The 21435-nt window shown below is 46.4% G+C and overlaps 1 protein-coding gene across 2 annotated transcripts in view; it reads right to left on the bottom strand.

Annotated features, from left to right (window-relative positions):
- P3H2 (prolyl 3-hydroxylase 2) overlaps positions 1-21435 on the bottom strand; it is a 127770-nt gene that overhangs the window by 25441 nt on the left and 80894 nt on the right. For both annotated transcript variants that reach the window (XM_054983142.1, XM_054983141.1), the window contains exons 2-7: positions 19710-19856; positions 17800-17989; positions 9239-9370; positions 5072-5214; positions 3487-3576; positions 2156-2196 (exon numbers count right to left, since the gene is read on the bottom strand). In XM_054983142.1, the coding sequence (XP_054839117.1) occupies positions 2156-2196; positions 3487-3576; positions 5072-5214; positions 9239-9370; positions 17800-17989; positions 19710-19856 (743 nt within the window). The remainder of the gene's footprint in view (positions 1-2155; positions 2197-3486; positions 3577-5071; positions 5215-9238; positions 9371-17799; positions 17990-19709; positions 19857-21435) is intronic.

The following is a 21435-nucleotide window of genomic DNA, read 5'->3' as shown; positions in this document are numbered from 1 at the left end:
CACCTTTGCTGGCTCTGTATTTACATTTTTATGGCCTTTTAAACACTGCTGACTTCCTTTTAGGTTGTTTTTGCCATTGCAGTTTTTATGGCCTTGGGTCTGTTCATACTGCCATTTGCCTTGGAAGGCATCTTGGGACACTTTACAGGCTTGGAGTTTGTAGGGTGTTGAACCCACTGAGTAAACAAACGGAACATCCCTTTCATGGCAAGACGTGGATTTGATCTGATTTCCCTCCCGCCATCTGAAAGGCTCCAGAATCTTCAATGCAAACTGCAAGACTGAACAGCTCCAATTAGGACTGGGACTGTGGAGGGAACGTAGGGTTGCACTTGAGTCACTTCAGCCAAAATGTCAGGTCTTGCCAGGTAAATCCTCAAGCACTTCACTGCATCACTCAGGTGTATGAGTTAAAGTTACTTTATTGAAGAGAAATACCAGTATCAATGGTCAGACAGGATCATTGGCTGAAGCAACTCAAGGTAGCAAAGTTAATTATAGGAAAAAGTTTATGCCCCCCAGTGGGAAAGAAAGTCCGTTAGGATTTCGATGCGCTGAGCCAGGGAGCTAGGAGAGAGGGGAGGAGGGAAAGGATGAGCTCTGCTCAGACTCTTAGGAGGTTGGTGCAGCCTCTGCTGAAACTTCAAGGTCACGTTCTCAGGCCTGCCAGGAAATTGTAACCAAAACACCTGCAAGATAAGCAGCTAGCAACCAGTCAGCAAAACAGGTTTCCCTCTGCATGTTCTCAGAGGTACAGTACACACTGCAGCAAGGAATCCATAACCTACGACAGATATGCTGGAGGTGTATCTGACACCAACTCCAGCTTGGGAAATTCCTGGAGATTCAGGAGAGAAGCCTGAAAAGAGCAGAGTTTGGTGAAGGGAGGGATCTCAGTGGGGTAGGATGCCGCAGAGTCCACCCTTCAAAGCCGCCACTGTCTCCCAGGGAGCTGATCTCTGCAGTCTGGAGATCACTTGCAATACTGGGAGATCTCCAGGTCCCACCTGGAGGCTGGCAACCCTAAGGGAGGGGAGCGAGGGTTTAGCTCTTCCATTCTTACTTGGTTTTGCTCACAGAAACAGGGGTCCCCTTGTTTCCAGATATCATTTTAAAGGATTGGAAGGGTGTATTTTTTTAAGGACAAGTCTTTCTTCCCCTTCTTTATTTCACAAAACTTACACAAATATACTATTCATAGATATGTTTGAAAAACTAATTGAATTCATCCTTCCAGTGGGCAACTTCCCACATGTTCAGTAATGTAATTCCGCTTCTCATCTAACGTATCAAGATCGCCATCATTAACCCACATGGGTAATCGTGTTAAGCAATCACAGTCCACTTAGTTTTCTAAAAAGACTTCCTTTGGATTGCTTTAATTGCTTCGCCCTCCCTTGAAGCAGAGTGAACGTTAAAGGGTTAACCCTCTCTCTTCCCCACACAGCACTGGGGCAAATTGAGGCGCTGGAGCCTGCCATTTGTATTTTACAGCAGGATGGTGGGTTGTGATTTTTGCTGCAATTTGTTGGTTGCATCCCGGATCTTGCAGTTCTGTATTACCTGAGTGTGTGACTGCAAAGCAGGCCCACAAATTACAGTTTCTGGGTTTTCAAAAACTATTTTTAGGCTTGGTGCTGTGCAGGTACAGGCAGCTGCATTTGGTGCTCCTTGGCATTCTTTTTCTTTTTCCTTTGTGAATGTGCACTTGGTGAAAGCACAGCACCAAGAGGAAACTCGAAGCATCAAAATCCCTTCTTGCCCTAACCAACTTTATTGTAGCATAAGCTTTCGAGGAACACAGATCTCTTCATCAGACACACCTGATGAAGAGAGCTGTGTTCCTCGAAAGCTTATGCTACAATAAAGTTGGTTAGTCTTAAAGGTGCTACTGGACTCTTTACTATTTTGCAGCAACAGACTAAGATGGCTAACTCCTCTGGATCTATGACCGTCTTGCCCTGTGATTTAAAGTGGTGTACCTGTGCTAATCACAAAACTGATTTGAGAAATACTCCAAGTGAAACCTGAAGGCTGGGCAGGACAGAATGCCGTGCAACAGGGACAGCCACTTTAAAGTCTTCCTCTCATCAAGCGAGGGGACACCTGAACGGAGAATCTATCACAAAAGGGGGCCTTGCATGTAGTGGCTTACCTGTGTTCATCCTGCCGAGCCCCAGAGATGCTCCAGTAGCTCTGAAATGAGAAAGGAAGGCCCCTTCATTACGTGCGGAGAAAAACAATTCACTGATACTCAAAATGCTAGATCTAAAAGCATCCCAACAAACTTGACGACAGAAGGCCAAGGGCTTGTTCAGACAACATATGTTTAACCCGTGGCATCTATCACTGCAAGATTATTACTGTTATCGTTATTATTTAAAACATTTCTGTACTACCTTTGTACCTAATTCTGGGTCCCTGAGGCACTGGACAGTAAAAGACTTCAAACATTGGAAAGCATTTAAAATACAAATAGATATAAAATGTTTAACAGAGTTAAATAAAACATGCCATAAACATACACACACAGAGGGAGGAGAGCTAATATGAGCTAGTGAGGGAACAGCAAACAAAACAAAACTAAGTCTGGAAGACAAAGGTAGAAGGAGGCAGACGTATCGCCCTGCGGAGGGAGTTCCAAAGTTGTGGCGCCACAACTGAGAAGGCCCTTTCTCCGGTTGCTACCTGTCTAGCTGAAACACTTGAAACAGGGTCCCTGAAGATGACCAGAGTGGATGGATAGAGATATGCAAGGAGCTGGTCCTTCATGTATGCTGGCCCCAAGTTGTATAGAGCTTTAAAGGTCAATACCCAGCACCTTGAATTGGGCCCGGAATCAAACTGGGAGCCAGTACAGACAGAACAAGGCTGGCACGATATGGTCCCTATGACCCACTCTGATCAGCATTCTGGCTACAGCATTCTGTACCAACTGTAACTTCTAGACAGTGTTCAAGGGCAGCCCCATCTACAGTGCATTGCAGTAATCTAACCTAGATGCTAGATGGAATTTTAAAAACAGGATTCGATGAACCCATGGAGGAGCCATGTATTAAATACTATTACAGCTGAAAGCACCCTTCACGTTCAAAGAACAGTCCTGAGCACCAGGCAGTGAGGCATTCCGGCGGAGGATATCAGTGAGTTTCTGGAGGCATCTGGCGGGCCTCTCTTGGAAAGAGCATGCTGGACTAGATGGGTCCTCAGTCTCCTCGAACCATATCCTTCTTTGTTGACTATTTTGGATAAATCTGCACATGGTACAAGGCATTCCAGCATTGCTTTCCGGTGTACAAAATAATTCCAAAGTCTTAAATTACAGCGTCCTCGCAAGAACCCTGAAGGGAGGCATGCAAAGTGGAGACAGAATGGCTCGGTCAAGGCCATCTCTGCAACCTCGTGGCCCTGCCGGACCCCTAACCTGAATCTCTCCACTCCAAAAGTTCACACCCCATTGATGGACCAGCAGTTGTACGTTCTTACCGGCTCCGTGTAAGAGAATCCCAGGCCAGCAGCTGCCGTCTGCAACAAGTGTGCTTCCAGTTTATGTCGCCGTAGGAACATCACAGCGTACTGAAATAACAAGGTCAGAAACCATGTGGATCAGGGAAAGATAAGCAAGCCAAAGATGAGCATTACTCGTGGGTATTTGAACATCCCCAGACGTAACATCAGCACATGAGTTTGGGCTGAAACTCAAAGAACGGGAAATGGAATCCGAACCCATAGTGCCTGGTTCAGTTTTAGGCGCATGTCTAGAAATTAGTTCAGATCTACCAAATTCAGCCTGGACCCCTGAGGTTCAGAGACCTTGGATGTCACCACACGCACAGCATCGATTGTGCTGCTGCACGCGCCCTTCTGGGCAACGGAACAGGCCAAGCAGAGGGGAAGAAGAGGGGGCCCAATGCGAGTGATTTATGCCTCGTGCTCCCCAGAGGACTTGAATATTACTGCTGCCAAAGTACATAAGCATTATGGGAAATGAAGCTGAATGATGTCCGAATGCCCTCAGCACACAAGGACACAGACTGGCCCATCAAAATCTGTATAATAATATACATGTATAACAACACAGAATCATAGGGTTGGAAGGTACCTCCAGGGTCATCTAGTCCAACCCCCTGCACAATGGAGGAAATTCACAATTACCTCCCCTTCCCCCACACACCCCCAGTGCACCCTGCTCCATGCCCAGAAGATGGCGAAGCACCATCAGGATCCCTAACCGAACTGGCCTGGGGAAAATGGCTTCCTGACCCCAAACTGGTGATCCAGCCTTACCCTGGGCATGTCAGAAGGAGCCACGAGAACTTAGTACTGATGTACCCCTTCCTGCCCTCCCTATCATGATCTGCTTTGTAAACCGCTCTGAGTAGGCCGTTAAGTTGTCCTGAAGGGCGGGATATAAATCAAATGTTGTTGTTGTTGTTATGGTCTCCTCAGACTGGCAGCGGTTCTCCTGAGACTCGGGGTGAGGTCTTTCACACTACTTATTACCCAACCCCTTTTAGCTGGAGATGTCAGGGACGGAACCATGCCAAGCTCTACCGCAGTCTCTCCCACATGTGGGGCAACACCCAGGATTCCAGCTGTGAACGGAAGAATGATGCCACGGCCCTGCAGGCAGGCCTAGAACTGCTCCAGGACCTTCTCTGGATCAGACCAGACTCAAGCCATCCTTTCAGTGTTGTGGAATGGGTGGAGGGTGAGGGAATCACAGGGCCAAACTACAAGTGATGAATGACACCTGAACGGCAAGTGTATTCCTCCCTGTTCACTTGCCCACCACTCGATCCACTTGCCGTTCAAGTGTCATTCGTCACTTGTAGCTTGGCCCCGAGTGACAGCTGCTGTCCCCTCTACACACCTCAAATCCATGTGTGAAGCAGAGGATTAGCTCAGCGACTGCATGTGTAGAACCGTACCTGCCTATGTGTGATTTCTGTTTTATGTGCATACCACACAGCAGCAGCTGAAGAGATTGCCACGGGTTTCCTAGTAGCAAGAGCCAAGGCACATTTATGTCACCATAGCCAAAGGCCACTTTCCTAGAGTGGCTCCTTACCTCTCTGGGCTTGATGCTTGCCAGGTCCACAGACTCTTCCAAGAGGCTTTCATAGTAGCTTTCGTTGTCTAAGACATCTTCATCGTTCGGGTGGAAGAGAAGGTACGACCTGGCACACTCCAAAGCCTGCACGTAATTGCCAACTGAAAGAGAGATGGGGGGGGTGCATTTGCCACTGGCTGGAAATGTCATAGACCATTTTTGTACCCTTCCCTAAGCAAAAGACTCCTCCTTGAAATTTCCCCCCATAGGTGCAACGTACTGGAAGAAAGTGGTCTCAAAGAGATGCATAATAAAGGGATAGGGACTTTCCAATTATGTACTGACTGTCGCTCCACAGCAGCTTCGCTTATCCGAACAGGGTCTCTTGCAGTTGCCAGCCTGAACACAGGCAAAATCAACTGCAGCCCATACATGGGCCTTCACTGTGGTGGCCCCTACCCTATGGAACAGTCTACCTGAGGAGGTCAGGAGAGCTCCCACGCTCTTGGCTTTCTGCAAACAATGCAAAACTGAATTATTCAAAAAGGCTTTTTTACTCAGATAGGAGGGCAGTATTGTAAGGGGGGGGGTCTCGGATGTTTCGCCAATGAGTTGGGAACCATGGGCTCCACCATTATGTCGCTTTACATATTATCTGTTGCTTTGAATATGTACTCGTATATACTGCTTGTGCTTCATGTTGTCTAATGTCAGTCCTAGAATGGATTATGTTCTCTTTCAGCAATCCTTCAACCCCAGTATTGGATCCTTGCTAATGCTCTGTCTCTGTAAACTTGTATTCATCTACCCTATGACACTGTTTACGGAAATGTCCTTGACACTGTATGGAAATGCCTGCCCTTGTCCTTGCTACTGATTGTACTGATCTCACACTATGTAATCCGCTTTGAGTCTCAGTGAGAAAGGCGGACTATAAATGACATACATATATACATATATACATACATACATGCATGCATGCATGCATACATACATACATAAATCCTACTGGGTAGTTGTATGTTGTTTAATACGTCAGTCTTAGAATTGCTTACGCTCTGTTTTAGCATTTCTTCAACTCTGTATTCGATTCTTGCTAGCTTAAACCTTAGCAAATGGCACTTATATACCCTATTATATTGTTTAAAATCATACTTAGGACAGCACAAGCATATATTGTATTGTGAGTCCCTGGGCTGGCCAGGATCACACCTGCTCAGGAAATGATGTGGGGCAGAAGTGTTTAAGATGGCTTAAAATGAATTTTACATGGGAGGTGTTGATAGATCAAGAATGACTGGGGAATATTCGTGGACTGCCTTTTGACTCTTCTAATATTTCTTTAAATAATTGCTATGAGTTAAAATTTGTGTTAAGTTGCCTTGAGTCTGCAGGGGAAGGAAGGTGGAGCAAAAACTACTCAAGCAAGCAAGCAAAGTGGTTTTCCCAGGGGGACAGACTTGCATCGGTTCCCTCCTGCCTCTATGGATGCCGATACAGCACAGAGGCAATGTGTCTACCTCACGGCAGGTTTTTACATTCCAGTCCCTTGGCAACGGTTATTCCACCTTCCCAAGGCTACCGCAGCTTCTTCGGTTTTTTTCACATTGGCGACTGAATAGCATATTGATATAATGATATAACAATCTATGCAGCAAGTCCTCTCAGGTTCCCAGCTTTCATCGTTTAAAAAAGAGTAAGTCCCTTTTGTGGCAGAAATACACCTTTCTCGTTATATTTCTGCAACGAAAGGAGCTAGAGGGTTTTTTCTAAAAAAAATGAAAGCTGGGAATTCAGAGAACACGGTGCATGGATTGTTATAATGACAGTCAATGCTGATTTTTTTTAAAAAGTCCTTGTCCCTTGGTGGAGTGGGGTGGGGGGGACGGCCGCTATGAGGACATAGTCTGGGAAAATTGGCTGCCATATAAAAGGGAAAATCCAAACTTTCTTATCCAAAGCAAGAGCTAACAGGTCTCCCCTTATAGCAGGAGACCCCCTGCTGGAAGACCCCAACCCCCTGCTGCCTCTTAGTAGAGTGGCAGTGGAGAGAATACCATTGCTGTGGTCAGTGTGACCTCACTTCCGGTACAACCCAGAAGTGACATCATCGCGACAGAGCAACGCTCTAGGGTTCCACTGAATTTTCTGCAGTTCTGGAGCATGTTGGATACACATCACATGGGCAATGGAAATGTGTTTCAATAGCCCACCTAATTCCCTACAGGAGGACAGCACAGATATTCTCTTAAGCTCCAGCGGGTGCAGAGGTGGGCCTAGTCCTCTAGGGGGCACCCTCCCACAAGTTCAGCCATTACCCTCTCTTCTAGCTACTGCACCTGGCAAAGGCTTTTACCGGATCTATTTCTATACCGTGTTTTAATAAACACATTAAAATATTTAAAATGATGTAATAAAGTTCAATATGAACTTTATTTTATCATCCATGTTATGGTAACATCAAAACTTGACTATTATAATGCACTACACATTGGTCTCCCATCTAAGGTAACGAGGGGGCTCCATTTGGTGCAAAATGCTGCAGCTCAACCGTTAGCAGGAGCGAGCAGCAGCTTGAACATCACTCCCATCCTGCAGTCACTCCACTGGCTACCTATCAGTTACCGCACTCAGTTCAAGGTATTGGTTATTGCATACAAAGCTCTTCATGGCCTTGGCCCAACATACCTATAGGACCGCCTCCCTCCCTATGTCCCTCCACGGCAGCTTCGCTCATCTGAACAGGGTCTCTTGCAGGTGCCAGCCTGCACACGGGTGAAGTCAGCAGCAGCCCGTACACGGGCTTTCTCTGTGGTGGCCCCTACCCTATGGAACGGCCTGCTTGAGGAGGTCAGGAGAGCCCCCATGCTCCTGGCTTTCCGCAAACAATGCAAAATTGATTCAATAAGGCTTTTTTACTCAGATAGGAGGGTGGTATTGTAGGGAGGGGGTCTCGGATGTTTCACCAATGAGTTGGGAACCATGGGCTCCACCATTATGTCGCTTTACATATTATCTGTTGCTTTGAACATGTACTCGTATATACTGCTTGTGCTTCATGTTGTCTAATGTCAGTCCTAGAATGGATTATGTTCTCTTTCAACAATCCTTCAACCCCAGTATTGGATCCTTGCTACTGTATAAATTCTTAACCCTCCCTATGCAGGCTGTCCACCATTAATGTGTATTAATAGCTGTTTTAATGATGTTTTAATGTCGATGAATTTTTATTGTATTTTAATATGTTGTGATCCGCCCTGAGCCCGCCCGTGGGAAAGGCGGAATAGAAATTTGAAATAAATAAATAAATATGTCTCTGTAAACTTGTATTCATTACCCTATGGCATTGTTTATGGAAATGTCCTTGACACTGTATGGAAATGCCTGCCCTTGTCCTTGCTACTGATTGTACTAATCTCACACTATGTAATCCGCCTTGAGTCACAGTGAGAAAGGCGGAATATAAATGACATAAACAAACAAATAAATATAGCAGGTCAGGAGAGCCCCCACTCTCTTGGCTTTCCACAAATGATGCAAACCAAATTATTCAAAAAGTCTTTTTACTCAGGGCTGTATTGTAGGGAGGGGGTCTCAGATGCTCCACTAATGAGTTAGGAACCCTAGACCACTATGTTGTATTGGATTCGTGCTAATGCTATGTCTTTGTGAACTTGTATCTCTTTATCCTATGGCATTGTTTATGGAAATGTTCCTGAACTTTGTGAAAGGCAGACTATAAATAACATAAATTAATTAAATTAAACAAAAATGAAATTTGATCTGAGTTATTGTTTTTTTTTGGGGGGGGGGGGAACCTAGCAGCAAACAGATGTGAAAATTATTGTGCATGAAAATGAAAGCAAAGTCTTTGACTCTGTACCTGGTTATACATCAGCATGTGCACCACTGTTCTTAAACCCTTGCTCGTAGAATAATTGTGGTGCACATCTTGTTCGCCTGATATTTCCTAAAACACAAGGCTGCTGGACACTTTCAATAGTTTTTTAAAAAAATCCTTGGAGCAGAAAAATCTATACAAATAAACACTTTTCACGTATCTACTAAAAACAGTAGCCACCTTTCAACAATAAAGCTGTTAATTTAAAAAAAAACTTTTAATCTTTCTTTGTGGGTGGGGTCATCATTCCATGGCATGCAGAAGTTCCCAGGTTCTCGCTTTACCTCTGTAATAGGCGAACTGCAAGAAATCGTAATGGAGGGGAAGGTAGTTGTCGATGGGGGAGAGCCGTCCGGGCCGCGTTGCCAGCTCCCTCACACACTCATGTTGACACGCAAGGACTTGCATGTAGTGATCTGTGGGGGGCAAAGAAACACAAAGCGCACTCTTCGAATGGGAGCAAAGAAGGGAACATAAAGTACAAACTCATTTTCATTTGCTACATGCTGAACTCAGGGTAATAAAATAACATAGTAAAAGAACTCTGGAAGTATCCTCCTGGATCCCAAGAGCAGCCATGAGCAAACTGGCCTCTGCTCCATCCAGCCATCCTCCAGTGTCCACCAGTGGCCAGTCAGAAGCCACGGGCCGAGAGTCTTCCTACACTTTACTAAGTACTTGGGTACGATCAAGTGCAGGATTGTATGTGTGGTCCTCAATTCACGTGCAGGCTCTGCGCACGTGCATGCTGCTTTCACGGGAGCTCCCTTTGTGTGATTGCATCTGCAAGTGAGTCTCGAGAACAGATCACCAATTCAGCTGTTTTCACTGCGAGAACAAGTGCTGTAGGCGTCTTTGAATTGCCAATTTGCATTTCTTTTTTATATTATTTTTTTACTTAATTCCTTTACATGGAATCCTACTAAAAAAAAACCCCAGACATCTAGCAAACAAACCAAACCAACAATACATATACGTTGGAATGTTTCCTCCCCGTAGAGGTGTTCGATGTATTGTCAAAGGCTTTCACGGCCGGAGAACGATGGTTGTTGTGGGTTTTCCGGGCTGTATTGCCGTGGTCTTGGCATTGTAGTTCCTGACGTTTCGCCAGCAGCTGTGGCTGGCATCTTCAGAGGTGTAGCACCAAAAGACAGAGATCTCTGTGTCACAGTGTCACTGAGAGATCTCTGTCTTTCGGTGCTACACCTCTGAAGATGCCAGCCACAGCTGCTGGCGAAACGTCAGGAACTACAATGCCAAGACCACAGCAATACAGCCCGGAAAACCCACAACAACCATCAATACATATAAGCATAAAAAAGAAAAAGGAAAGAAGAAAAAAATGAGAAGAAAAAGAAAACAGAGCAAGAAAAAAACCCCTAAATAAACGACAAGAGGGGTTCCAGTTTTCTTCCCCAACAAATATGTATCATTTTCAAATTTTCACTTGCTCTACGTTAAGAATAAAAGCTCTCTTTTTCCTAAAGTCTGTATTCCTTAATCCATGAATCCACATACCATCAAATCATTATTATTTATTTCATGTTCAAAGTCTATAAAGGGTTACCATTCAATCAGAAATGTAGATAATCAATTAAAGTAAGTTTTACCACTGATGCAAATTCCAACACCTTTATCAACCATTCCTCCACTGTAGGCAATATTAGAGTTTTCCAGTTTTGTGTGTAAACCCAATTTGCATTTCTTCAAGGTGCGAGAATCATAGGGTTGGAAGGGACCTCTACGGCCATCTTGTCCAACTCCTTGAGAAAATGTGAAGATCTGCATTTCAACAAATGGCTGTGGGGGAAACAGGGATACTTTTCGCAGTTGAGGAGGAACTGATATCAAACGTGTGAATGTATTCACATGGAGCAAACTGAAGTGTGACTGTGCGAGCGAGTGCATGGAAAGTTGGAGGGGGGACATATGAAATGAGGTTCACATGAGCATCCCTAGGTACTTAGTAATGTGTAGAGAGAATGTGAGTCCACAAGCAACAGCCCTCCATTGCTGCTCACTCTCCCCGGTGTCTGATCGTGGTGGTGGTCTGGCATTCGGCCTCTGAACCTGGAGGCCCCATTCAGCTCCCATAGCTAGTATCGAATGATCGCCTTATCCTCCGAAAAACTATGAGGAAATTATTTTGCTTGTCTGCTCTTCAACTCCCTGTTGATTTTAGAATTTCACAAAATAAAATAAAGCAGTTCCCAATCCCTGGAGGAAATTTACATTCCAACAGTGGAAAAAGTCAACGAAGGAAGGAAAGAGACAAAGGCAATGGGGGCAAACATTGGAGCAGCTGCAGATCCCTGTAAATTGGGGGTTAGGGCAAAGGTGTCGTGGTGAAGGTGGGTTTTGAGGATGGGTCTGGCAGGAGAGAGAAAGGTGTGAAGGAACTCCTGGAAGGGAATCCCCCAATTTTGTTCTCCTTGGGAAGGGGGGAGGAATATTGGCCTGATTTAGAAATGTAAACGTAAGGATTTTAAAGATAGGTTTTCTTTTCTTGGAAGAGGCATTTTTCTGCAGGAGGAAAAAATAATGGTTCTTGACAAAAACTGTCTTTCCCCCCAGCTGGAACCCGTTCTCCAGGACAGACGGCAGGCAGCTGCTTTCCAAATGGGAATTAGATGAGGTGCCGTAATGCCGAGGGGCGAAGGTCAGCTGCAAATGCATAAAAGCGAAGGGGCTACATAAACACAAGGGAACTTGTATCACCCACAGTTGGCGGGCCTCGAGCCACACATTCCCAGATGAGATCTTTATATCTAGGTGCCTCCAGACTGAAGTCTCTTTGGGCCTCAATTTCTATCCATATCCGTACATATATATCTATACAATGGCCCATACCATTACGGCTATAAGTCTGTTTCCACAGGAGGATGCTTTTCCTCGGCTTTTCCTTCTGACTAACAGGGTCCCCCAGGGATCTCTAAACTCCCCTCTCTCTGGAGATCAGGGGGCGGAGCCAACGGCCATGTGACCATTTTTAAGAGGTGCCGGAACTCCGTTCCACCGCGTTCCCGCTGAAAAAAAGCCCTGATGTTGAGTATGTTTAGAATGCTTTGATTCTTACCTTCGGTTCCTGCAGCTATACTTAAGTAGAATACTCTATGGGCCATTATCTTGGAGGGGTGGCGTTCCCTCTGCTGACATAACGTGCTTCTGGCGACTGTATCTTTTCTATCATCACCTTGCATAATTGCGGTACTTACAATATGTGCACTTCTCCATATACTGGAGATGTGCCTTGTGTGATAAATATCTTCGATTTGTGGGTCGATTTTTTAAGATTTCAAGAGGGACCATTTGACCCTTCTGAGAAGAAACTACTCTGTCACATCAGGGCTTTCTCTGCTTATGAAAAAAAGAATTAAATTTAAATAAAAATCTGCCTTGAGTCTCAGTGAGAAAGGCGGACTATAAATAACATATATAAAAATTTAAAAACTCTAAAAATAAAACGTTTCTCTTTAAAAAAACCAAACCAAAAGAGTAGTGAGCAAAACCAATACATCTACTGAAGCAAAAATGAATTCCCTCATAGGTGGCCTGGAAGAGGAAAGGTAGAAGAACTCCAGACTTTAGGTTCTTTGCCCTTCTGTCTGATGGCGCTCAGTGACAAACACCCCAGCTAAACCCAAACTTTCCAGGGCCGATTTTGCACAGCTTACCTGAAGCCGGGACGTTGCGGAACATGCCGACAAAAACGCGCAACATTGGGCGACATCGCGCAAAACTCGCACGAGAAAACGCGATCTTTCGCATTTTTGCCGGCATGTTCCGCAACGTCCCGCAACGTTCCGGCTTCAGGTAAGCCGTGCGGAATCGGCCCAGCTGATGGAAGCAGAAGTTCCCAGACAGACCAGCCGCATCCATTCCTGCCTGCCTGAGATCAGAAATTGCATTTTCAAACACTAAAATGGCTTAGAACTGCACCTCACGTCCTGTCTCTTTGTGAGCTGTCAAAATGTTTTAAGGAACAGATGCGGGCTTGCAATGAAACAAGCGTTCTGCTGTCCTGGGACTTTCCTGAGCTACAGCGAGTTTGAAATCTGTATCACCCCCAAGCAGAAACTCCAACCAGTTCCTCCAGGGGCATTTTAGAGAGCTGACTGTGGGCGTGAAGGTCAGATTTTCCACACGGTGTCCAAAAATACGGCAGTGTGCAGAAGCAATAAACGCAGTTGGAAATGGGCAACTGCCGCTGCATCTAATGTGTGACGGAAGTCCTTGATCACCAGCAGCCCTTGTTCCAGCAACGTCCCATGGTGGGGGGAGCAGGTCTCCTGCTACAGCCAGCCTCCCACTCCCCACTACTGCTTGAAAGCCATGGGGGGCTGACATGAGATGTCACTTTGGGTGCAAAACAGGAAGTGGTGCCATCACATCAGGGCAATGCTCTAAATGACGCCACTTCCAGTCAGGGAGAAGATCACAGAATCGTAGGGTTGGAAGGGATCTCTAAGGTCATCAACCCCCTGCACAATGCAGGAAATTCACAACTACCCCCCCCACACACACACTCAGAGCCAAGCTACAAGTGATGCCTTACACAGATTGTACACTTGTCAGCTTACCTCAAGTTTTGATGGGAAATGTAGGCGTCCTGGTTTTACAGCCTGGCTCTCCATTACAGCTGCAAGACCAGGATGCCTACTTTTCCCATCAAAACTTGAGGGAAGCTGACAAGTGTCCAACCTGGGTCAGGCATCACTTGTAGCTTGGCTCTCAGTGATCACTGCTCCATGCCCAGAGGATTGCAAAAACTCTCCAGGATCCCTGGCCAAGCTGGCCTGGAGAAAATTGTTTCCTGACCCCGAAGTGGCGATCAGCATTGCCCTGGGCATGTAAGAAGGGGCCATGAGAACTAAGCTCTTCCTGCCCTCCCCTTCATGATCAGCATTGCCATCAGATGGCTATCTAGCCTCTGCTTAAAAACGTCCAAAGAAGGAGAGCTGAAGGAGATCCTCCCCCCCCCCCCCGTTTCGCCTACGGAACTGCCCGCCACAGTTCTATTCCATGGTGTTCTATGGAGTGCCCAGCACTCTCCAAAATGCAGAAGGTAGAAAAAAATAGTAACTACTTGTATTATTATACTATAGTAACAGCTCTACGGCACCCCCACCCCCAATTTCAATTTTGTTGGTGTCAGCAATGAAACCCAAGATAGTTCATTGTGAAAATGGGCTTAGACTGGAGCAGGGTTTTTTTTCTGGGGAAAGAGGTGGTGGAACTCAGTGGGTGGCCCTCGGAGAAAATGGTCACATGGCTGGTGGCCCCGCCCCCTGATCTCCAGACAGAGGGGAGTTTAGATTGCCCTCCGTGCAATCTAAACTCCCCTTTGTCTGGAGATCAGGGGGCGGAGCCACCAGCCATGTGACCATTTTCAAGAGGTTCCGGAACTCCATTCCACCGTGTTCCAGCTGAAAAAAAGCCCTGGACTGGAGTAACTCTTCTTAGGATTGGACTGAAAGGGTACCTTTCCTTCCAGACACATGAGAAAGACTGTTCCAACAGCACCATGCTGGGAAACATCAGCTTCTTTCAGGTTTAAAGAACAGAGCTTTTAGTGGAAAAAATACCTGCTCATGAATTGTGCAGGAATGGAGAATGATGTCATGTGGAGGGGGGAAAGGCATATGGCTAGAGTTGCTAAAACAGAGAAAAACCTCTGTTTGGAATCATCCATGGACTACAGGAAACCATCAATCAGTATATCTATTTCCAAACCATGATATACAGGATAGGATTAACCGAGCTGCAGAATGGAGTTAGAGACAGACCAAAGAGATTTCTCTATAAACTTGAATGAAGTCTCATGATTGCAGAAAAATCTGAAATCTTTTTTTAAAAAAAATCAGGGGATTAAAATTCCCTCCGGTAACTGAAATAATGCCTGTAGCTTTAAGAAAAGAATGCCCACGGAATTCTCAGTGGCTGTTGGGGTTGCTAAGCAACCACAACTATATGAGCTTTCCAAGCTTTGGTTTCTATAAAGCAAAGCCAAGGGGGCAAGAGTGGATTAGGAGGCCAAAACACTCCTGGAAAAGGTCCTGCCCCCCTCCACTGCCATGTCCCCAGATGGAGGAGTGCTCATCAGAGACATCCTCAGTGGCAACTACTGGAAACACACTACCCAGACAACTCAGCCGGGCCTGGCTCAGCACCAGCCATGATGCAGCTACATCCAGGCACTGCAGACCAGTCCACCACCAGCCCCTGCATAGCCCAGCCAGATGTTTCTTGGGAAGAGGCTGTCAGAGGTAGAGAAGGAGGAAAACTGAAGACATGGTGGCAGATAGGTTGGATGGGTGGGAAGCAGAGAAGGAACTTGGGGGGGGGGGAGGATATGGGGGCTGCCAGGGAAGGGAAGGAGGAGATAGTGGGGGGTACAGGAGAAAATTAGACTCCCCCTTCAAGTTTTTGCGAGTCAACCACTTGTTCTATCTAATTCTAGGGAGGCTGCGAATTGGCTCTATATTGTCTGGTATGACTGGCAGCATCTAATCCAAGGCCCCAGGAAGACAGAGCTCTTCCCCAGCTCAGCTACCCTGGACTTCTAACAAGCAACATACATGTCTGTCATTTCACAGATGACCACTGAGTCATAAACAAAGAGGAGGTGTGTGAACCACTTGGACAGCCTTCGTCCACTCCATCTTGAAAGTGCAAAATGCTAAATGGCTCCCAAAGGAACTAACTGGGCTCGGGTAGAAACAAACAGGATGAAGGAAAGGCCAAGAGCAGGTCCCACAGAAAGGGCACCCTTTCTCTCTTCAGCAACCCAGGTGCCAACTGCCCTGGTCAGCCTTGTTCCGTGCCCTTCTGCATGAACGCCCTCTGCTAGGTCTATTGCCCACAGCAGCGCTATTTATTTTCCATAGTAGCAGCAAGAGCAGTATAAATAAACCTCAACCCGCAGACTGCGTCAGGCATCAACAGCCGCTAAATAAACCTCCTACAGCCAAACGGGCTCTGATTTATCTCCAGTGTTTCCCCTCATGGCCAATCAGGCCATTTATGATATTCTTCATTCTTAACCCGGCTGGGATGAGGGCCAAACTGTGGAGGAAAAGATCCAAACGTTCATTTCTTTCTGCAGATTTTCAGTCTCCAGCGTTGCCCCCACTGGACTGCATCCTGTTCACCCACCAGGGGCGACCTGGTGGGAAGGAGTGAGGAACACGGCCGAGGAAGAGGCTATTCATGAAGCTTTCAGGTTGGCTTTACCCCACAGCGGAGCCCGTGCACAGCGTAATCCAGGGACAGACGCACTAGGGACGAGAGGCAGAGTTCGGGCTGGCTGGGGCTGAAAGTGGCTTTCCTGGAGACCACCTAACAGGTGCATTCTCCAACCAGGGTCCCATCAGCGAGTTGCGGGAGCTGAGAGCCTGGACTGCAGTAAACCGACAAGCCAACTCCACTGACTTGGTTGGGCCAGGCTCCCAGTCGTTACAAAAAAGTCTAGACACTCCTACGGATCTGCCAAGCTTGCCAGCTGCCTGCTGCACAATCTTTTTGTGCCCGAAGAGAGCTCTGGGAGAAGCTCCCACACAACCCTGGTGACTTCGCCAGGCTGGGCACCAGCCTTAGACGGTCCCGGCTCAGAGTTTGAATTCCTGAGAGATGAGAGATTCGGAACGGCAACTGACTGCAAGGAAAGTTCAGGGAAGGATGGAGTATGCAGAAATAAAACCACCCAGAAGAATGCACCAAAATAGATCAAGATGGGTAGCCGTGTCAGTCTGTCTGCAGCAGTAGCTAAGAGCAAGAGTCCAGTAGCACCTATGAGGCTAACAACATTTGTGGGAGGGTTTGAGTTTTCGTGAGTTACAGCTCACTTCTTCAGATCGGTGATACTGGACTCTTGTTCTTTTCTACCGCTACAGACAGACTAACTGAAGAAGTGAGCGAAAATAGAAAAGAGTCCAGTAGCACCTTTAAGACTAACCAATTTTACTGCAGCATAAGCTTTCGAGAATCACAGCTCTCTTCATCAGATGCATGGAGGGCAAGAAGAAACTGGTCAGATATATAGGTGGAAGCTACTGATGGCATCTACTCCCCCCTCCCCTCTCCACCTATATATCTGACCAGTTTCTTCTTGCCCTCCATGCATCTGAAGAAGAGAACTGTGATTCTCGAAAGCTTATGTTACAACAAAATTGGTTAGTCTTAAAGGTGCTACTGGACTCTTTTCTATTTTTGCTACTATAGACTAACACGGTTAACTCCTCTGGATCTATATGAAGAACTGAGCTGTATCTCACAAAAGCTTATACCCTACCACAACTTTTGTCAGTCTTAGAGGTGCTATTGGACTCTTGCTCTTTTCTACTGCACCAAACTAGGTTCAGGGAGTAGGCGCCATTTGCTAGCAGTACTATTCTTACATTTTGCATTGAAGGGAAGGATGAAGTCACTGCCAGACCCCCATCAGCCTCCTCCTCCTCCTCCTCTCCCTCCTCCGTCCCAGGCAGCCTTCTCCCACTTCATGCAGTTACGTACGATGGTGTCTACTGAGATTAATGTCTGGAGGAATCCTGAACATGATGCCCAGGGCACCTCCTTCGCGATCCAGATGAAACTTTCTAAGACCCGCCGCCCTCCACGGTGACCAAAAAGCTGCTGCCTTCTGGTCCCTCACAGCCAGGCTGCCTCACGCCTTGATTTGTATGTCTCTTTGAGCAAACACTGTTAACACTTCCCTTCCCACTTCTTTTTTGCCATGCGCTGTTGAGACGCATGAATGAGACCCAGCTGGACTCATAGCTTAGGCAGCTGCAGGAGGGGGCAGCTCATGGGCACAAAAGCCCCATGCCTCTTCCACCTGGGAGCGTACCTGCAATTGCTTCGTAGAGGGTGACTTTATAGTCCAGATACTCATACTCTTCAAACCGCTGTGGGCCTTCACACAAGATGCGGCACTCCACGTCAGCGGTGCTGTACCCACTCAGCGCTCGCTCCAAGAAGTGGATGGCCTGGTGGTATTCCTCTTGGTCGTAATGCCTCACTCCGGCAAGATAATCTTCCTGATAAAAACAACCAAACAGAACGGGTAGAGATTAGATTAGGCAGTGTTGTTGAGAGAGAACGCCACGAAGTCAAACAATGAGGAGTGTCACGTCCATGTCATGGAGGGCACACAACTCAGCTGTAGAACATACGCTCTGTTGGCATAAAATCCAAGGAAAATTCCTTAGGCTCCGGGACAGCTGATGCCAACTGGCCTTTCCACATGGCATACTCCCTATGTGACTTTTTGTGCTCTTCATTTCCTTGAGTGCAGCTATGCATCGCCTGTGTCCATCGCAAACTGAAATGCACACCAAGTCAAACTTCCACCCACCAAACTGAGTGGTCTGTCTACTTTTTTAATTCAAAAGCAGTCTACCTAAGAGAAAGGGGGATTTGGGACTCAATTGGCAAATCCTTTCCCCCTTTCTCTGAAGATGAGACGGCCAACTTTCCTTCTCTGAGCAGACTCCTTCCAGATGTTTCTGTTTATCAGTACCACTTTAGACCGCTTTAAGGAAGCTAATTATGTTTTAATGGTTCAGTTTAAATTCATCTGAACTGTTACGGTTTCCAAACAAGTGTGCCCTTTATTGTTTTTTCTTTGATTTTCTTCTTTTAGCAGTTTAATGCTGAAGATTTGTTATGTCCAGAATATCGATCTATCTATCTGTCTGTCAGTCGGTCGGTCGGTCTGTCAGATTTTTATCCCGACTTTCCTCCAAGGAGTTCAGGATGGCCTATACGGTTCTCTCTTCTTTCCTTATCCTGAAATCGGGAGACATACTTCGCATTTCCAAATTAGGAATACACAAAACCCTAAAAGGACTTCTGATTCTGAATAACAAGAAATCCCAACACATTTTGCGGAAGGCGTTTCTCCAGGGGACTGACTTAAAAGGCTTGCACATCCCAGATGAGTTTGGACCTAGCTCATTCCCCAGAAGACAACAGCTCATAAGAATCTTTTCTTTCCATTGCTCCCACCCCCTTGTCCTGCATAAAATCTTCCGGAGATGCTACCAATTTTTAAAAACATTTTCTAGCTTCCCTTCAAATCCCATAGCTTTTGAAAAAACCTCACAATTTGCTTTGATTAGAAGAATGATCGTCCAGGGATATGCAGAATCCACCCCACCCAAGGCAATTAATCTCATAATATTCTGGTTAGGGTTTTTTAAGCACACTGAGCCACTCTTGTCAGTAGGAACGAAGGGACATAAAGGATTTAATAAACATTAGAGGTGGGCACGAACCAAAATACGAACCACAATTCGTCTTGAACAAGGCCTGTTCGTGGTTCACGAACCAGCAGTTCATCAGAGCCCGTTTCTAATAAACTGCCATTGACTTTTAGGCTGGTTCGTTTGGTTCATTTTTTGCAAACAGCCTGGCACCGATCAATCAGTTTCCTAGGCGACGGGGGATGCGCTTTCTGCAGCCCCAGAAGTGATGTTTTCACGAACCAAATGAACCAGTTCGCGAACTGGGGCAAGTTCGTAAAAGTTTGTGGTTTGTGGTTCGTGAAACGTGACGAACCAAGAACTGCATGGTCTGTTTTTTCCAGTTCATGCCCATCTCTAATAAACATACAAAATATATCTTCTGCTTCACTGGATGTGTTTTGGTCTGAACGTAGGCCTGACATTTGCTCCCACTTTCATTGTAGGGAACACGTTGACGTTGCCCGGATTTAAAACCTGAGAAAAGCCCAATTTCGGCCCCTCCCAAGCGTACCATGTGCTGACTGGCTTCTCGATCAACCAGATTGACCTTTCCTGCCTTGGTCTTGTAGTTTTCAAGGTCTTGCTGCACCTCCATGTGCTCCGGGTTCGCCAAAAAGAACGTGTGCGCGGCATCTGCTGCTTTATCCAGTTGGTTTAACTAGAAGCAAGAAATCAAGAGCTCTGGTCAAGAACATGAAGGGAACAGGGTATCTGCTTCACAGCAACTGCCCCCGCCTTATGCCACCTGCTTCTTGTCTCTTAGTAAGGTCAGTATAATATGCTTATAACATTCATGCTTTTGGTAGGAATGCATGGCACATACAATGAACAATAGAGGGGTACAGCATCTCCCATCCCTTCCAAGTCTTCCCTGCTAATGCTCCATCTCCCAGTACCTGAGAAGGCAGAGGGAGTGCCTGCCGTCAGAGCACAAGAATATGGCACGGCACAAATACAGAAAATGTTCTGGATGGAGGGGTCAGCACCCAGAGAGTTTCAGCTTTGATTCTCCGTTTCAAAAGCTGTTCTAGACTTTTACAAAGGGAGGTTTTGGTGAAATCTCAATGGTCAGGATGTATGGGAGAGTGTTTTGGAGCCCTGAAGACCCCTCCCCCCATAGTTTATGAGACAAAAGAAATTGGACAACATCTGCAGCAGACATTTGGAAAGCGGGGGCGACAGGCCTTTTCTTCCGAGTGAGGGAACCCACACAGCCCCCTATAATTTTGGGGGGCTAGCTTTGTTCGGAAATACACATCCTCCCCTCAGTCGCTAGATGTTCTTGGGTAAGTCACTCCTCTCAAGCTCCGGTCCCCAGCTGTATTGCGGGGATAACAACAGCACTGGGGATAACAACAACACTGACTTTGTTCACTGCTCTGAATGCGGCACTAATCTGTCCAGAAGGGCAGTATGTGAATAAACGGTTATAGCCCTCTCTGTTACTTTCTCAGACTGCTTCCAGTCTTAGGAACCCTTCACAATCAAACTCTGCACACATTAAAGTAAGCATGCATATAATCCACCTAAGTGTGGACTGGTCCCGTTTTATATTTCAAACAAATGCATAAAAACATACAACTGGAATGTACCCAAGGGTCATCTAGTCCAACCCCTTACACAGTGCAGGAAATTCACAGCTACATTCCCCCCATCTCCCCCAGGGCCCCCTGATCTATGCCCAAAGGAAGGCAAAAAACCTCCAGGACCCTTGAACAGTCTGGCCTGCAAAAAAATTCCCTCCTGACCCCAAAGTGGCAATTAGCAGTCATATAAGACTACAACAGCCTAGCACTGGCTTATCCTAGCACCACCTTAATATTTCTAAATTGGTATACATTCACTATGCATAGGATTTCACAGCCTAAGTTACACGTACATGGATAAGTGTAATACATGGACTAGGATGTCATGAGCCTCTCATTGCAAGGAGACTGCCAACATTAAGGAAGGAGGGAAAGGATCAAAGGGGGGGGGGTCCTGGAGATTTGGAAGGTGGGGTTAGCCTGGAGAGGGAGGGGTTTGTGGAAAGGAAGGCCCCTAGAGGGCTATAATGCCACAGACTCCACTCTCCAAAGCTGCCACCTTCCCCAGGGTTGCCAATCTCCAGATGGTGGCTGGAGATGCCCCAGAATTATGGCTACTTCCACACATGTTGAACAATGCACTTTAGCAATCCTTTGGAAGTGGGAAAACCCAGTTCCAAATGAACTCTAAAGAGCATTGAAAGGGCATTA

This window comes from Eublepharis macularius, chromosome 6, assembly GCF_028583425.1.
Source record: "Eublepharis macularius isolate TG4126 chromosome 6, MPM_Emac_v1.0, whole genome shotgun sequence".
Taxonomy (NCBI): domain Eukaryota; kingdom Metazoa; phylum Chordata; class Lepidosauria; order Squamata; family Eublepharidae; genus Eublepharis; species Eublepharis macularius.
Note: the sequence above shows the minus strand (reverse complement) of the source record. Positions and strands in the feature narration are given on the sequence as shown.